We start from the raw sequence: 17,705 nt of genomic DNA, 5'->3' as shown, positions 1-17,705 counted from the left end.
CCCATGCCACTAGCCTCTAGCATCGACAATCCAATTCATCCCTCTGCTCGTAGGCTTAGGAGTGTCTGTCGGAATGGGTATTGGCATTGGGGTCCTCGCCTCTGCATTCCATTATTGCCAAGTTTTGTCCAAGGATTTGTTGGATAGTCTAGAGGAGATCGGACGGAGCATCCAGCCATCCAGGATCAGATAGACTCACTAGCAGCCGTCACCCTTCAGAACCGACAGGGCCTAGACATATTAATGGCAGAAAAGGGAGTACGGTGCATTTTTTTTAGGAGAAAAGCGTTGTTTTTATGTGAAGTGATCGGGCATTGTGAGAGAGGCGACCCGTAAGCTTGCTGAGAAGGCCTCCAGAAGGTGTCAACACTTGTCAGAATCTTGGAGCTCATGGTCCCAGGTTTGGAGTTGGGCCTCCTGGTTGCTTTCCTTTCTTGGACCACAATTGGCTATCTGTCTCCTGCTGTTTGGCCCATGTGTTTCTAACCTGCTGGTCAAGTTGGTCTCTTCCAGATTGCAGCAGTTCCATGAAAAAATGGGGTGAGAGATGGGTACAGTGTCCTCCCACACCAGGTTTACGGAAAGCCAAGAGAGCTCAGACTGTGAAAAAATAGGTCCCCTGTCCCATTTCAGCTGGAAGTAGCCAGACTGGTCACTGCCCAATATTCTGAATGAATTCAGAGTCCTGTTCCCCTCAGCGGGGCCATGCTAGGGTCAGCTAGAGGCCCGGATGAGCCAAGAGGTCTGAATGACCTATCCTGAATCATCTCACCCGATCCATTTCACCGATGACCTTTGGATGACTCATCCCAACACCACTTCAGTGGATCCATTCTACTGGTCATGTCAGCGTCAGCTGGAGGTCTGGATGACCCATCCCCCTCGCCTCACATGATCCATTCCAGCAGCCATAGCCAGATGATCTCTGGACTAACACTACCCCACATGATAAGGTGGATTATGAGATCAACCGTTGTGCTGGAACAAGGACCAATCAGGATACAAGAATAAAAGGCTTGGGAAAGCAGCATGGGACAGAGGCAAGTCAATAGGACCCCATCACCCAATTCCCATGAGACCTGATGTAACGCACCTAGACCGGGGTCTTCCTCAAACCGAGAGGGGACCTGCTTTGTGATGGAAACAAGCGGTGCTTATTAAATCTTCGCTCTGCTTCCTGTCCTGCTGTACTGACTTCTCTTTCTGTCCTACGTAACTGCTGGCTTCCTCTGTTGTGACAGCCCGAGAGGGACTTGCCAGTACCTCTGAGGTAGAAAGTCCACCGGCATCCACTGTGGGCACTTAGCAGGTCTCAGAGGTAGAATCCCAGTACCACCAATACGTCCTTTGCAGGGAAGCCAGGAGGTAGGCATGGGCAGGATTGAATAGCAGCCTCTTCTCCCATTTCCCCTAAATTGAGCAGCCTGGTCTTTCTGCCTGGCACAGAAATCCACTCCAACTACTACCCACTTCTGGCTCTTCAGATTTCAGGGGCCTGGGGACCGAAGCTCAAGACAACCCAGCCCATCAGAAACAGGGCCTGGAGCAGATTTCAGGTGTTCTGGGGCATAGTGGTTACTTTGTTGGGCTAATAACCACAAGGTCACCAGTTGGAAACCACCTGCTGCTCTGGGGGTGAAAGATGTGGGTTTTCTATCCTTGTAAAGAGTTAGTCTCGGAAACCCACAGGGCCAACGCTACCTTGCCCTATAAGGTCGCTGTGAGTCAGCATCGACTCGATGGCAGTGAGTTTCGTTTAGTTTGGTGCCACAGAGCTGATAAACCGTGGACGTGTAGTGCTTACACTTTGCTACCTACAAGGTTAACGTTGGAAAATGCCAGCCGCTGTGCGGAAGAAGCACGAGCCTTTCCACAGTTCTACCCCTGACCTGTAGGCTCACTGTGTGTCAGAATTGACTCCATGGAGGCGAGTTTGGTTGGTTTGGGTGCTACAGCGCGGCGATGGTTAATCTTGGATTCAAAGACTCGATTCAGGAAATGCCATTTTGTGCGTGTTTCTGCAAAGCGAAGGCCCTGTTTTGTAACCTTCTCAACGGGGTCCTATGAGAGGAAATCTGGATGTGGACACGCTGGTGCGTGGGTGGATGAGGCGGCGGGGACGCGGCGCCTATGCGAGGGGATTTCACTTGGAAGAGCAACACTGAACCGGGAAACCCTTTTCCTTTAAATGCCTCTCCGGCCCCTCCTCGCCAGGCGGCCGCCGTAGCCTTCCTGTTTCTCGGAGCGAGGGGAACTTCTTCCAAGCCTCTCCATCCGCCGCGGGGCCGCTTTCGGTTCTGCCGGGATTCCCGGAGGAGGCTGGTGGGACCCAAGAAGGTCCCCAGCATCAGCGAGGAACTCTATCCATCCTGGGTGAGGAGAGAGGACTTGGTCTTGGCCGCCTCTCCGGTGCGTCCCCAAACTCCAGGCTCCGTGAAACTTTTGGGAATGTCCTGGGGAAAATCCCTGGGGGCGGGGCCCCGCCCTAAGCCATACCGACCGCGATTGGTCCCCCAGGGTACCGCCCCTTTGTGGGCGGGGCCACAACCGGGCGGGGGTGTAACTACAGGCACCGCCGGACGCCTAGTCTTCTGGCAGCGGGCTCTCACTGCAGCATGGCTCGGCTGCTTCTGCACACCCTCCTCTGGGGCTGCTGGCTGACTACCGTGAGTTCACTTTCTGGCCTGCCCCGGGAATTGGGGATTTCTGAGCGGGATATGGGGAGGGGAGGGGAGCAAGGCTCTTGGGGAAGATACCTTCCTGGTTGGTTTCAAGGGGACAGGCGGGTGGACGCTGCCCGAATGGGGTGAGTCTTCTGTCTCCGCACCCGCGGCGGCCCCAGGTGGCCCACTGAAGGTCTGCAGGGGGTGGGCAGTGCAGGTACGGATGAGCCTCGAGGCGTGGACAGGGTCTCTGCGAAGGCTGGAGGGTGGGCTTGCCTCTGGGCAGTGTCCGAGCGCCGGAAGGGAAGGGCGGGCAGCCTTGAGAAGGGGGCGGATCTAGCGGCTTCCTGCCCCTTTCTGCTAGCCCTCGCCCCCTGTGGGCAGATCCTCGTCTCTGCAGCCCCCGCTGCCTTCATGCTGGCCATCTGTAGGTACCAGGTGGGGGGCAGATTCCAGACCTGGAAAGGCTGGCATTGCTCGCCCGCCTCCTACACGCAGGCGGGGATGTACAGTTCAGGGGACCCAAGCTCGGGCCAGTGGGGGGTTTCTCTAGGCGCAGAAGCAACCAAGCGAGTCTCCGGGATTTTTCAGAACCCTGTGCTTGACTCATTTTTAGTTTAAATTATTTTTGTAGTTCCTCATTCTGGAGGTTGGGAATCCCCCAAGTACCTGGCCCTTTTCTCCTACTCCTCTGTGCCTCCCCTCCGTCCCCAATTGGGGTGGTGATGCTGTCAGATTCCTGGTGGCATGGTGGGTCATGCACTGAGCTGCTAATCACCAGGTTGGCAGTTCAAACCCACCAGCCACTCCATAGGAGAAAGATGAGGGGCTTTTTACTCCTGTAAAGTCTCAGAAATCCAAAGGGGGCAGTTCTCTTCCCTGTAGGGGCGCCACGAGTTGGGGTTGACTCGTGATACCAAATGTGGTTTTGGTGGTGTGGATTCGTGAGGTCCGATGAATGGCCCATGGTGTGTGTGTGATGGGGGGTCAGGAGCAAGGGGAAGCCTGGGCCCCAGCTTTCATTTTCACTCTGAGCCCTGGGTCTTAGGGGAAAGGCAGGCATCAGGAAAGTGGAACTGGAGAGGGGAGCCTGAGGGCCCTCTGTACGGTGGGGTGGAGCAGGATTCCACAGGGTCATTTGTCTTGGCTTCTCAAGAGCCCCCATAACCCACCCTCACCCCCGTTTGGGCTCCAGCTAGAGGTTGTGTATACAACCGGGAGCGAGAAGCCTCATCTGTCGGAGGTCTCGAACTGCTGGCCTTGGGTTTAGCAGCTGCACTGGTAATGCCCTATACCACCAAGCCTCCACACAGCACAGGCTACTGATCAAGGGCTTCTTATCTGTCCATCTACAAGCTCATGCTTTCTATGCATTCTCATTCTCCCCAGCTTCCCTGTTAAACGGGTGGAGGAACTGAGGCTCAGTAAGGGGCAATACCTTGCTCAAAGCCTCCTAGCTGAGTACTGGTGGAAGCTGGATGTGAGTCCACATCCATCGGACTCTTGAGCCTCCCAGGACTGGTCCCAAGTTCCTTTGGGTAGAGCGTGGGAGCGGTGGGGATTGACACAGTTTCAAAGAAGGAGCTGTGTTTCTCCTGTGTCTGATGACGGACAGCAAGGCCTGTCCCAGCCCTGGTACTGTGAGAGGGGAGGGTCCCAGCAGGCTGCTGAGTGAATGGTCACAGGTTGGTGCATTGGGATGCAGGTGGGGGCAGCACCCCTTTTTTCCACTTCCTTCCCTATTCTGGGTAAGATGTACTTCCGTAAGTGACTAGCTTAGCTACCCAGGCTGAAAGAATATACGTACATGTTTGAGTTCTGACCAGCTCCTAGACAGCCATGGCACCTCTGTATCTGGGAGGCCACAGCCTTGAGAACCCTGTGGATGCAGTTCTGCCCAGCTCGCCATGAATTGTAACTGACTCACTGTTCTGTACCCTGTACCAGATCGCGCACATAAGTTCTCTCTAATCTTCACAGCCCAACCTGCAGAGCAGGCGTGATTACTGCCATTTCAGAGACGAGAAAACTGAGGGTACGAAACAGGCCAGTAAGAGGGTAACCAGTGAGTTCTACAGATTGGGGATTAGAAAGCCGAGAGCTGCCTGGTTCTCAGACCTGTGCTGTCTTCACCAGCTACTCCCAAAGTGTGGGACGATTTTAGGGAGCACGTGGCTTAGTGGATTATGTGTTGGGTTGCTAACTGCAAGGTTAGCAGTTCAAAACCACTAACAGCTCACAGGAGAGAGACGAGAGTTTCTACTCTGGTAAAAAGAGGACAGGAATAGGAGGAAGGAGCACTTTCCCCACCGGACAGTTCACCTCTGTCCTGTAGGTTTTCTCCCAGTCAGAAAGGACCTGATGGCAGCAAGTGGGAGTGGATATAATGTGAAACAACCCAGACTCACTTCACAGTCCTCATTTCCTCACACAGGAAATTAAGAGCCGGCCTGATGGGGGAGGGCTTCAGCAGCCCAGCAGCCCCCAGGGGCTTCTGAACAGCACTTTGTTTCTGGAGAATTTATTTTTAGGGCTTTTATTTGTGAGGGAGAAAGACGGGGGCCAAGACTGGGGGTTTCTCTTCCCGTAAGAGATACCGTCTTGGTGACTCTTGGGGGAAGTTCTACCCTGTCCTGTGGGGTCGTTGTGAGTCGCCATCGACTCCATAGCAGTGCGTTTGGTTTGGGGTTTTATGTGGGAGAAGCCCGGGTGGCGTGTTGGTTTCAAGTTGGGCTGCTAACTGCAAGGCCAGCAATTCGAAACCACCAGAACGATGGGGCTTTCTACTCCCATGAAGCGCGGTAGTCTGAAACCCACAGGGGTTTCCGACCCTGTTCCGCATCGTATCCACGGCAGTGAGTGTGTTTTTTCGGATAATTTGTGAGACACGGCAATGCCAGAAGGCCTGCTTGGACCAGGAGTCTATTTAAGCCAACAAGAAGAGATCTTCATTCCCTATAAAGAAAGGGAGCCACCTTCAGTCTGTTGCTGCGTGATTCTCAACAAGTGTTCCAGCCTCCCTGTCCTCAATCCCAACACTCGGTAGAATGGAAGAGTTGACTTTTGTCCCTGCCCCTCCACAAGCCTAGCGGTTCATGAGGGAGGGGCCTGGATGAGAAAGCAGGATGGGGTTAGGGGAGGAGGCGCTGAAGAATTAGGAGGAAGAGGCCTGGGACTAAATATAGCCCCAACCAAGACTGGGACAAGCTGACATCGTCGGCCAGCTTTGGGACTGCAGGGGAACCGGCCGGCTGGCACTCGCGTCTTTGAGAAGAGGAAAAAGCCCAGAGTCAGGCCACAAGGACACTCTGGCCTGTTCTAGGATTATCCTCGGGCCCTGTACAAATGCTTTCTAAAATATTGGACGGGCTCCCTGGGCGCTTCAAGCATCAGATCAGTTGGCAGTTGAGTTAAAAACAAACAGGCCAGGTCATAGGCAGGCACGGGCTCCACGTTGTCCTTCCACTTGGGGCCAGCCTGCCCGGGCCACCTTTCAACCTTCCTGCCTGCTGGCTACGGCGGAGACCCCAGTTTCTTCACCTTCTGCACTTCTGTTTCCAGGTCCACGCAGAGCCATGCAACCAAAGACAGTACCAGGTGAACGGTCGGTGTTGCGATTTGTGCCGGCCAGGTGAGAGCCCAGCCCTCCAGCCCCTTGGGGGGACCCCTCTTGCTGACCTTAGCAAGCCCGTGTCTGCAGCCAGCCCCTGGGAGGGCCCCGTTGCTGCCCAGCTACAGAATGTTCTGGGTTCCCTCAGTCAGGCAGAGCGCTGCTCCCCCAAGACGAGGGTTCCCTTCTCCTCCCTCTCCCGCTTCAGTCTATGGAGGATGGGGGAGTCCCGGGCTTTCATTTCCGCACTGCTTACTCCCCAGACTGAGAGGTGCCTGACTTTGACTTGGCCTTGGCCGGAGCTACCGCACTTCCTGCTATTTTCCAGGCACGGTCCTGAGGAACGACTGCTCCGAGGGCATCAGCACAGACTGCCGTCCTTGCAGCACAGGCGAATTCATGGGCACCTGGAACCGAGAGAGGCGCTGCCACCAGCACAGCCACTGTGACTCCAGTGTGTAGGCTGTGGGGGGCGGGGGGCGAGGGGAGGCATGCGGGGTGGCCCTCAGGAAGCCAGGCTGCTAAACCAGCCCCTTCCTGGCAAGGCAGCCATCCTGCCAGGACCTGGGTTGTACTGGCAGTGAAGGGATTTGGTCACTGTGATGACCACGCCTACGTGAACAGGGCCTGAGAACAAAGGAGGGGGCAGCAGGGCTCCGAGTGTGGCCCAGGAAGGGAGGGGCCCATCACACTTACCTCTGCTCAGTCTTAGGGTTCCGGGTTCAGAGCGAGGGCACCTTGGAGAAAGACAGCATCTGCATCTGTAAGGAGGGTTGGCACTGCACCAGCCACGCCTGCAGGATCTGTGCCGAACACAGCTCCTGCCCCGCTGGCTTTGGCGTCCAGGAGATTGGTGAGTGGCCTGGGCACTGGGTCTAAAGGCAGGAGGGGAACCATGGCCACAGGGGAGGATGGAATGGAGACTCGGGGTGGGGGTGGGGGTGGGAAGGAGTCTCCTCCCTCCCTTGGGAGGGCAGGGGGTGAAGTCCTCCTGGAGGCTGCAGCAGCTGGGTGGGGGGGCAGCGGTGCTCGGTGGAGCAAGAGACTTCAAGCAGAAGCTCTTCCTGCTCCACCTGCTCACCTCCCCACCCCCAAAGGTGGTCAGGAGGTTTCACTGTGGCATTGATGTGCCTTGTACCCACCCCAGCTACAAGCATTTCTTTTTTCCCTAGCTCTGAAATAGGCTCTTTAATTTTCTTTTATCTCAATATATATTTTTAAACATTTTATTAGGGGCTCATACAACTCTTATCACAATCCATACATATACATACATCAATTGTATAAAGCACATCTGTATATTCTTTGCCCTAATCATTTTCTTTTTTTTTCTTTTTTTACATTTTATTAGGGGCTCATACAACTCTTATCTCAATCCACACATATACATACATCAATTGTATAAAGCACATCTGTACATTCTTTGCCCTAATCATCACTCTCAAAGCATTTGGCTCTCCACTTAAGCCCTCTGCATCAGGTCCTCTTTTTTTCCCCTCCCTCCCCACTCCCCCCTCCCTCATGAGCCCTTGATAATCCACAGATTGTTATTTTGTCATATCTTGCCCTATCCGGAGTCTCCCTTCCCCCCCTTCTCTGCCGTCCATCTCCCAGGGAGGAGGTCACATGTGGATCCTTGTAATCAGTTCCCCCTTTCCAACCCACTCACCCTCCACTCTCCCAGCATCGCCCCTCATACCCCTGGTCCTGAAGGTATCGTCCACCCTGGATTCCCTGTGCCTCCAGCTCCCATATTCACCAGTGTACAACCTCTGCCCTATCCAGTCCTGCAAGGTAGAATTCGGATCGTGGTAGTTGGGGGGGAGGAAGCATCCAGGATCTGGGGGAAAGCTGTGTTCTTCATCGGTACTACATCGCACCCTGACTGACCCATCGCCTCTCCTAAATCCCTCTATGAGGGGGATCTCCAGTGGTCGACACTTGGGCCTTGGGTCTCCACTCTGCACTTCCCCCTTCATTCACTATGGTATGTATGTATATATATATATATGTATATATATATACACACACATATACATATATACACACATATACACATACACACACATATACACACATATATATACATATATATTCTTTTTTTTTGCATGATGCCTTATACCTGGTCCCTTTGGCACCTCGTGATCGCACCGGCTGGTGTGCTTCTTCCATGTGGGCTTTATTGCTTCTGAGCTAGATGGACGCTTGTTCACCTTCAAGCCTTTAAGACCCCAGACACTATCTCTTTTGATAGCCAGGCACCATCAGTTTTCTTCGCCACATTTGCTTATGCACCCGTTTGTCTTCGGCGATCGTATCATAGAGGTGTGCAGCCAATGATATGATTTTTTGTTCTTTAAAAATTTTTTAAATTTATATTTTATTGATTTTTTTGTTCTTTGATGCCTGATAACTGATCCCTTCGGGACCACGCGATCACACAGGTTGGTGTGTTCTTCCATGTGGGCTTTGTTGCTTCTGAGCTAGATAGCTGCTTGTTTATCTTCAAGCCTTTAAGACCCCAGTCACTATCTCTTTTGATAGCTGGGCACCATCAGCTTTCTTCACCATATTTACTTGTTCACCCTCTTTGGCTTCAGCAGTTGTGTCGGGAGAGTGAGCATCACAGAGTGCCAATTTAATAAAAGAAAGTATTCATGCATTGAGGGAGTGCTTGAGTAGAGGCCCAAGGTCCTTCCGCCACCTTAATACTAAACCTATAAATATAGACACATAGATCTATTTCCCCATCCTCATATATATATTTGCATGTACATGTCTTTGTCTAGACCTCCATAAATTCCCCTTGACTCCCAGCTCCTTCCTCCATCTCCCTTGACTTTCCTCCTGCCCCTCTACCATGCTCCATCCCCACCTGGGCTACAGCTATACCTCTTCTCTACGAAACCTTACCCTTGATCATTCCCCACCAGGCCTGCCACTCCCCCCTCACTACCATTTTGAGTCCCATGTTGTTCCCTTGTCCCTGTGTTTGTTAACACCACTTCCTTACCCCCCTACTCCTCCACCCCAAGTCCCCCCGGAACTGTTGGTCCCATTGTTTTTCCTCCAGATAGTATCTCAATATTTTTATTGACATATCTTACTCATTCCACTATATCCCTTCTCATCCCATACAGTTCTGTTGTTCAATCCCACTGGGTGGGGTTCTACAATCATCAGTGCTATCCCCACCCCCCAAACCTCGTCCCGACCCCTACCTCCTCTTACTTCCCGTACCCTCTGGGAACCGTTATTCCTGTCAGTGTCTCTAAGGGGTTATCTATCTTGACTGACACAGATGGAGAGATCTTAAATGTACAAATGAATATGCGCAGATCTAACATGACCAATGAGGTACGTCATGGACCACAACAGTAAGGGGAGGAAATCTTAAAGAACTAGAGGTTGGTTATGTGGTTCATCAGTGTCACACCGCACCCTGGATTTATCCTCTGTTCCACGAGCCCCTTTTAAGAGGGACTGTCCAGTTGTCTTGGTGGTGGACTTTGGGTCTCCATTGACATCCAGTCCCCTTCATATCAATTTGGATGCGTGTTTTTTGAACATCTGATACCACTTCCTGTTGATACCTTGTGATCACACAGGTTGATGTGCTTCTTCCACGTGGCCTTTGTTGCTTCCCTGCTAGATGGCCACTTGTGTAACTCCAAGTCTTTAAGACCCCAGATGCTATAGCTTTTGATAGCCGGGCACCATCAGCTTTCCTCACATTTACTTATGCACCCACTTTGTCTTCAGTGATCATGCCTGGGGGGTGGGTATCGTACAATGCTACATTTACTAGAACAAACCATTCCTGTACAAAGGTGAGATTTACATAGAGGCCCAAAGTCTGTTTTTTGTTGCACTTACATATATATACATACATAAACATACACATTCATATATGCGTACTTATACCTATATATTGAGTTTTGTGTTTTCCTCCTACCCCACTATTATGCCAGCTACAAGCAATGCAGACACCACCTGCACACCCTGCCCGGACGGTTTCTTCTCTAACGTGTCATCTGCTAATGACAAGTGTCGCCCTTGGACAAGGTATGAGGATTCATCCCCTTCTGCTCCCTGCCCCAGGAGGGGCATGGGTCCACCTTCCATGGCATCCAGTCCTCTTCCCACCACCTTGCTCCCCTGTCCAGGCACACACTGGCAGAACACCACGGAGGGACCTCATATGCAACCTCTAGATTTGGCTTTGCCTATTCTCTCTTCATATGCCACAAACCGTTGGTCTCCTTCCTTCTCACGGACTGTCATGGTCCCTTCTCATGATCCCGCTCTGAGTTTTCCTTCTCCTCCTGTTCCTGCGCCTCTTCAGACTTCCTCTTCCTTTCCAGCTCCTCCGCTGGGTTTTCCAGGCCTTTGTTCTGAGTTCTCTTCCCTTCCTTGGAAGATTGCATCCACACCTGTGGCTTCAACTACCCCCTCCTGCTGATGGCCCCCATCAAGATCTCCCTCCCACTGTTGTCTCGTGGGCCCCCCTCCACCTGGATGACCACAAACACCTCCAGCTCCGTGTGTCCAGAATGAACTCCACCCCTTGGGTCCCCTTACCACCATGCCTACAGGCACCCATCTAACGCACTTCCTCTTTCTCATCTCCAGCCCCCCCATTCCTCTCTGGGTCCTGTCCATTGACCTAAATGTGTTGGGATCTGGCTCCTTCTCATCACCGCCGCCACCACCACTGTCATTTCAGTCTCCTCACTGTCCTCCAGCCTCGCGTCTGGCTCCCCCCTTCAGTTCTCCACCTGTTGCCAAAGCGAGCTTTCTAAAATGCATTTCACAACAGCCCCAGATTGAAAGTGCTTAGCGGTTCCCTAGGCTTTCAGGACGAAACCCAAGCCCCTTAGCCTGGTGGTGGAAACCTCCGGCTGACTTTCTGGCTCCATTTCCTGACATCCTGACCTTGGCCCCGCCTCTCGCTGCCTGAAGACCCCGCCTCCAACTCTTTACACACACCGTTCATTCCCTTGCCTCCCTCTCCTGCCTGGCAGGTGCTTAAATACCCTCTTTCCCATTCCTTGTTTTACATTATGCTTTTTCCCATTAATGTATTAGCTGAATTTTTAAAATCGAATTTCCCCCCTAAAAAAAAAAAAGAACCCAGAAAATGTTTTGTGAGTTAGGTGGTTGTTTATGCATCCGTTCGTCATTTTTAGATTTCTCCCTCCCGCTCCTCCCTCCCCGTCTCCCCTTTGTCAGATACGGTCTTCCCCTTCACCAACTTAGCACCGACCGTGGATCCCCTAGTTTCTTCCTTCCTCATTCTCCCCTTCCCTCCTGCCCCTGACAACCATCAACAACTGTTTCTTTTGATAAGCATTGCTCAAAGATGGTGGAATGATCAGACGGAAGAACACCCACTCCCAAATGGGGCTGTGGCCACAGTGTGTTGTTGTCAGGTGCCAGTGAGTCAGTTCCCCTGCACAGCGACCCTATCGATGTACATCAGTACGAAGCCCTGCCCACAGGCTAGGGGTTAGGACTGACCACGCATATTCTGGGGCCGCCTAGTTCAATACAGACAGTGCCGAAGGATCAGCGAGCAGGCTTACACTCCGACTGCAGTTTGGCTAGTGTGTGACCTTGGGGGAGCTCCCTGTTGGAGTTCTGTGTCCTCATTTGGAGCACAGAGACCTTGGTCTTACAGGGCTCGAGGAAGAGACACGAGCCAATGTGCTGTAAGGTGAAGCCAGGTACTTGCTTTGCCCCCCGCCCCCTTTGTTTCCTATCCCTGCCCATTCCTCCCCACGATTCCCAGGCCAGGTCTTCATCATCTCATCTCTGGTTGCTTGCAGGGGGACCCTGGCTGCCCACTCTGCCTGTACTTTCTCCTCCTTGCCCCCTCCCCCTTTCCTCCAGCTCCTTTTTGTCAGATGTTATTTGACAAAAGGTCCCACAGAAACTTTAAAGACATGTCTGGAACGACTTCAGTCATCTGGTTGGATGTTGATTAAAGATTGACCTGCTGACTTCACGTGAAACTTCCATGCCTGGTCATCCATGTCCTGCTTCTAAAGACCCAATGTCCCACAGTCCTCTAAAACTAGGCTGCATCTCCCCACCCGGCTTCCCTCGCAGGACAATGCCATGGTAACTTCACATCCTTAGGGCTGCTCAGATCTCCCAGCCCCACCTCCGCCCCCGGGGAAGTCTCCTGAGTACCCTTAGATCAGTGGGGGCAACTTTGCTCTCCCTGGGGCTTTGGACAACATCTTGAGACTTGCTGGCCATCACAGCTAGGGAGGTAAAATGCTTCTGAAATGTAGTGGGGCAGAGGCCAGGTGTGGCTCAGCTTCCTAAAATGCAGACGGCAGCCCGTCCCCAGCACAGGGTGTCTCCACCCCAAGTGTCCGTAGTGCTGAGGCGGAGAAGCGTGGTCCGACCCCAGCCTCATCGCCTTTCTGCTCCAGCCACTGCGGACCTGTCATCACTCTGCATGATGCTTCCTTCACTTCCGCCAGCGTCACGAAGCTCTTCCTGGAGTTACAGGCTGTGGGGGCTGCTCTCCACTCGGAGTTCTCTAGGAGTCGGTGGCTTCCCCAAGTAACCCGAGTGGGATGTAGCAGGAGGCGTGCCGTTCGGTGAACCCAGACTTGTAGACTGTTGGACTGCCTTCCTCCGGGGATGGGCATCGAATGGGTAGAGGACCGTCGTGTGTCTTTCTCTGTGCGCCTGTATGCTGACATGTGGCTTTGTGCACAGCTGCAGGACCAAAGGCCTGGCTGAGGTGAAGGCAGGGACCACCATGACCGATGTTCTCTGTGGTGAGTCCTGGCCCGTGGGTCCTTGCAGAGGCTGGGTAGGTCAAGAACTGAAGGGGGAGACTGAGGCACAGAGAAACAGGTTAAGGAAAAGGAGAGGAGGTAAGAGGAGTTTAGGGGTGGGGGTGTCAGACCACGTATCTGGGGGAGGCTGGGCATGTTACTTCTCTGAGCCTCAGTGTCTTCATCTGTAAAACCGGACGCTAATAGCACCTCTCTCAGTAAGTTCTTGTAATTGCCTCCCTACCTTCTTTTCCACCTTCCTGCACTTGAAGTACAGGACATTGTGACACGGTCTCCTCGCAGGGGCTCGGTTTGAGTTTTAGGCTGATTGGAGGGTTGGTCTACAGCTTGGTTCACAAGTGCGAGTAACTACAGGGACTGGGAAGGTCATGTAAGGAAGTGACAAGGGCAGGAGGAAAGAGAATACACCCTATTTTGCTCTCTCTTAAAAAAAAATTCATTTTCTTGGTATCTGCCTAGGACACATAATTTAAGGGAGTGTCCCCAAGTGCGATAATTAGGATAAATAATATTTCAATCAATGCTTTTATTTTAAAAAAACACCACAAATGAATGGGAATTGCACACCACACACAGCTCACAATGAACACAATTTCAAGTTACGGCCACACACCTGCATGGTCCCACCGCACTTGCTTCACCCCAATCCTGATCCCGGTTGTAACAAAACTCTATTAAAACCAAACCAAACCAAACCAAAGCAGGCAGCTGCCTTTGTAGGCTGTAGTTTGCTGACTTTCAACAAGATTGCATTAAACCACTCTATCCTGGTGGCTGGGTCTTTTGGTACCCTTTACACTGCTCCGGGCCGAGACTCTCATTTGTCTCCCCGAGCTGTGTCCGGCTTCTGGGTCTTGCTTTCAAATCTCCACCTCCAAGGGGACTTGGATGCAAGACTGAAGGCACTTGCCCCTCTCTTATGCGGTAACAAAAGCAGTGGTGCAGACGGAAGTGGTGCTGGGCCTCAGCACTGGGCAGCGGGTAGGGAATGGTGGGGAGTGTGGTGAACAGGTGGAGACAGCTGGCTGTCACTCCTCCACTGGAGCTGATGGCTGCCAGGCGTGTGTTTCATGGGAGCCAGAGCTTCCAAATTGGTCAGACAAACCAGTTACCCAGATATTTTATATGCAATATTCCAATGGAAAAATATTGGCAAATACACACAGACACTCACATACTTGAATTGTACTGGTTACATTAAAAGGAGCCCTGGTGGCGTGGTGGGTGACATGTTGAGCTGTTACGCAAAAGGCCAGCGGTTCTAAACCGCTCTGTGGGAGAGAGGCGAGGCTGCCCGCTGCCTGCTCCCCGAAGATGTCACATCCTGGAACGCCCCCAGGGGTAGCTCTTCCCTGTGCTACAGGATTGCTGTGGGCCAGAAACGCGTCACTGGCAGTGAGGTTTTCTTTTTGGTAGCGTTGTGGGATAAGCGCTGGGATGCTAATTGCAAGATGGGCAGTTCAAGCCCACCAGTCACTCTTTGGGAGCTCAACGAGGCTCTCTGCTCCCATGTGAGTGGAAATACGCAGGGCGGCAGTGAGTTTGGTCACCTGAAAGACATCTGCCTTCACATTTTACCACCTGCCCCTGGGGACCTCGGGGAAGCAAGGATGCTGGAAAGGCTTTTGCAGTCATCAAGGGACAATGCTGTGGTATGAGGGTGGAGTGGCCATGGGTCATTGCTGACGTCTTGCCTTCTCCAGGTCCCTGGCCTCGCTCGAGAGCCCTGCTGGCCATCCCCTGCACCCTGGGAGCCCTGCTTGCCCTCCTTGTGATGGCTGCTGTAATCAGTGAGTCCTTGGGGGGTGATGGAGTCGTGGGGAGGCCGAGGAACAAAACAGAACCGCTCGCTGGTTCCCAACCCCTCTCTCATGTTTTCTCTCCTAGAGAGGGTGCTGAAGAAGTCCAAGAAGAAGGTGGGTTCCCCTCCACAGCTGAGGCAGAGTTCTGGCCACCAGGAAAGACTGGCTTGTTGGTGTCTAGATGGGATAAACCGGATCCCTGCAGGGTCCAGCCCTGTGGCCACAGAGCAGCAGAACTCGCTCCTCTCACAAGCCCCTGCACCCTAGCCTCCACTCCTTCCTGGCCAGCCTTTGTCATGTCCAGAGCCCCCTCCTCAGGGAGCCTCCTCTGACGCCCCCAGGGAAACGGCTGGTGTTTGTTCTTCACTCTGTCCCAGGCGTTAAACCCACCGGCCCTGCTATGGGGCCTTGGGTCAATGTGTGGAGCTGAACAGGGAGCCCCACTGGCGCCCACTCTTGGAGCTCCTTGTCACCCTCGCAGTGGCCAGCAGGGGGCAGGAGGCGCCCAAAGAATCAGCGCTGACCCTCGGTTTGGGTGGTGGGGGAAAAGAAGGGGCTAGGGGAGGGGACCGCATCAGAGGAGGCCCTCACCCTTCGCGGAGGGAGGGTGCCCCTGCCGTTGGTCACCCCTGCCCATCTCCCGCAGGCTGCCCTGCCCGAGGACCAAGGCAAGGAGCCCGTGGAAGTGATTTTCTTGGAGGACGTTCCGGGCGCCAACACGGTTGCTCCAGTGCAGGAGACCCTACACGGGTGCCAGCCCGTCACGCAGGAAGACGGCAAAGAGAGCCGCGTCTCCGTGCAGGAGCGGTTCTGAGCCTGTGTGTGCCCGAGAGCCCACCGCCGCCGGCACCTGGCTGCAGAGCCCTGAGCTGCGTCCACCGTGGGGGGGGGGGGGCGAGGTGTCGCCCCCTCTGTGCCCTGAAGGTCCCGTCCAAGGCCGTGTGTCACCCTGAGGGCCCCTCTCTCCAGCCCGCAGCCTCCCGTCTCCCAACCGGCTTTCCAAGAGGAAGGCGCAACTCTTGGTGCGGGCACCAGAGGCTGAAAGCTCCAGCGATGCAGCACGGTGGGGACCTTGTGCCCAGGGAGGCAGCCACCCACTGGACCGCCGACATGCTGGCTGTGATCAGGAGCCACTTACCTGCCCAGTGGGGTGGGGTGGGGGCTGGCCAGATAACACGGCAATGTATGTGGACAGCAGGATCGCAAAGACACTAGTGGGGAGGGGAGGGGAGGAGGGGCGGTGCCGGGTGCATTGCAGAATGATGGGTTTAAAACATTGCTTTTGAAACGCACATACCGCAAAACAGCCCGGTGTACCCTCTAGGGTGTGTATGGACACAGTGTGCCTTATCTATGAGCCGGAGCGGGTTTGACAAGGCGACGGCCGTTCCTAACTGCAAGTGCGGTCAGGTCTGGGGTGTGGGGGAGAAGAGTTTGGGAAGGAAGGGTTGGTTAATGAACTCTTGGGTTTCCCATCATGCTTCATTTTTATGATCATTTCCTCCAAAAGGAGAGTGGATTCACATATTGCTTATGTAATTAAAGACAGAACAACAAACCATCATCCAACGTGTAATCTGGGGGTTGGCGTGCTGGGTGACCCGGGCCATTTCTGGTGCACGGAATAATGGGGGCACTTCTGAGGCTTTTGAAGAATGGCCCCAGCCTGCTGGCCCCTAAGGGTACATCCCCTGTGTCTGTGGTGGTGGGGTGCCATGGGGGAGGGTAGTGGCAAATAGTTCTCCTTTGATGCTTGCAAACAAAACAGACCCGGGCAGGTAGAACTGGCCTCCCTAACCTCGGTTCTGAAGGTGGGAAGAGGCCTTGCCTCCACACAGCAGTGGGGGGTGGGACCTCTGTCAGGATTCTACTCTGCTGCTTTCCCCAGAACTACCTGCTCAGAGCACTCTGTTCCCAGGGGGTCCTGGGCCTCCCACCCCTTCTGACCTCCCCACTGTGACAGGCCTTGTGGCTTCTCGGTCAGATGGTGCTCCCCCACCCCCCACCCCCCAGCAGTATCTCTGGATAAAAATAACCCTCCTGTTCTCATTTCCTGCTGTGCCATCTGAGCGGGAGCCAGCCAGGAGGAGCGGCAGATGGAGTGGGAGCAGAAGGGCGGGGGGGGGGGGGGGGGGGAGGTTGTAGGACAAGAAGGAGCAAGGGGAGCACTGAGGTTCCTGGTGAGGCTCAGGCCAGCGGGGCGGGGGGGTGGGGGTGGTGGTGGAGAAGCCGGGAGGCAGCCTTCACTCAGCAAGAAGCTGCTTTGGGTTCCCCCCAAGTGCCCAGCAGGCCAGAGGGCTGTGCTGAGAAAGCGTTTTCTCTGGGGAGGGGAGGGAGATCTGGGAGCCAAGAGGGCCACCTGGCTTGGAACCCTTCCCAGAAGAGCTTCAAGGGCCATTTGGATGACCAGGTGGAGACCTTTGGTTTAGCAAGTGGAGCAAGGTGGTGGTGGAGGTGGAGAGGGGGAGCTTTGAGAGCTAGCCCTTCTCCCCTGCTGAGAGTCCAAATGCCAGGGGTGCTCACTGCTGTGCATGGCAGCGTGGGGGAGAGTGTGCAGACCCACCTCGGCTACTCTTAGCTGTGACTTTGGCCAAGTCACCTCTACTTCTTGCCTTCCTGGTTTCCTCCTGTGTCTAAGGGAGGCAGGACTTGTAGCTGACCCCATCCGTGTGACTCCTCGTTTCCCAGAGGTCCTGGGTGGCTCAGATGGTTAAGCTCTAGACTCAACCTGCAGGTGAGCTGTTGGCATCACCCAGAGGTACTTGGGAAGAAAGGCCTGACTGAAGACCCGAGGGACCTAGTTGCATTTTTC

At 54.0% G+C, this 17,705-nt stretch overlaps 1 protein-coding gene across 1 annotated transcript; it reads left to right on the top strand.

Moving 5' to 3' along the window:
• Window positions 1-2,529: 2,529 nt before the first annotated feature.
• Window positions 2,530-16,451, top strand: CD40 (CD40 molecule). Its single transcript, XM_075528670.1, has 9 exons — window positions 2,530-2,666; window positions 6,225-6,294; window positions 6,602-6,727; window positions 6,980-7,126; window positions 10,245-10,338; window positions 13,009-13,070; window positions 14,795-14,881; window positions 14,979-15,007; window positions 15,540-16,451. Exons 1-9 carry the CDS (start codon window positions 2,616-2,618, stop codon window positions 15,705-15,707), a joined length of 834 nt encoding a protein of 277 aa, XP_075384785.1. The 5' UTR covers window positions 2,530-2,615; the 3' UTR covers window positions 15,708-16,451.
• The last annotated feature ends 1,254 nt before the right edge of the window (window positions 16,452-17,705 follow it).

This window comes from Tenrec ecaudatus, chromosome 12, assembly GCF_050624435.1.
Source record: "Tenrec ecaudatus isolate mTenEca1 chromosome 12, mTenEca1.hap1, whole genome shotgun sequence".
Taxonomy (NCBI): Eukaryota; Metazoa; Chordata; class Mammalia; order Afrosoricida; family Tenrecidae; genus Tenrec; species Tenrec ecaudatus.
Note: the sequence above shows the minus strand (reverse complement) of the source record. Positions and strands in the feature narration are given on the sequence as shown.

Coding starts and splice junctions, on each gene's coding strand:
- CD40 (XM_075528670.1), top strand. CDS start 2,616: ATGGCTCGGCTGCTTCTGCACACCCTCCTCTGGGGCTGCTGGCTGACT. Junction 6,295..6,601: donor TTGCGATTTGTGCCGGCCAG/GTGAGAGCCCAG, acceptor GCTATTTTCCAG/GCACGGTCCTGAGGAACGAC. Junction 14,882..14,978: donor TGTGATGGCTGCTGTAATCA/GTGAGTCCTTGG, acceptor TTTCTCTCCTAG/AGAGGGTGCTGAAGAAGTCC.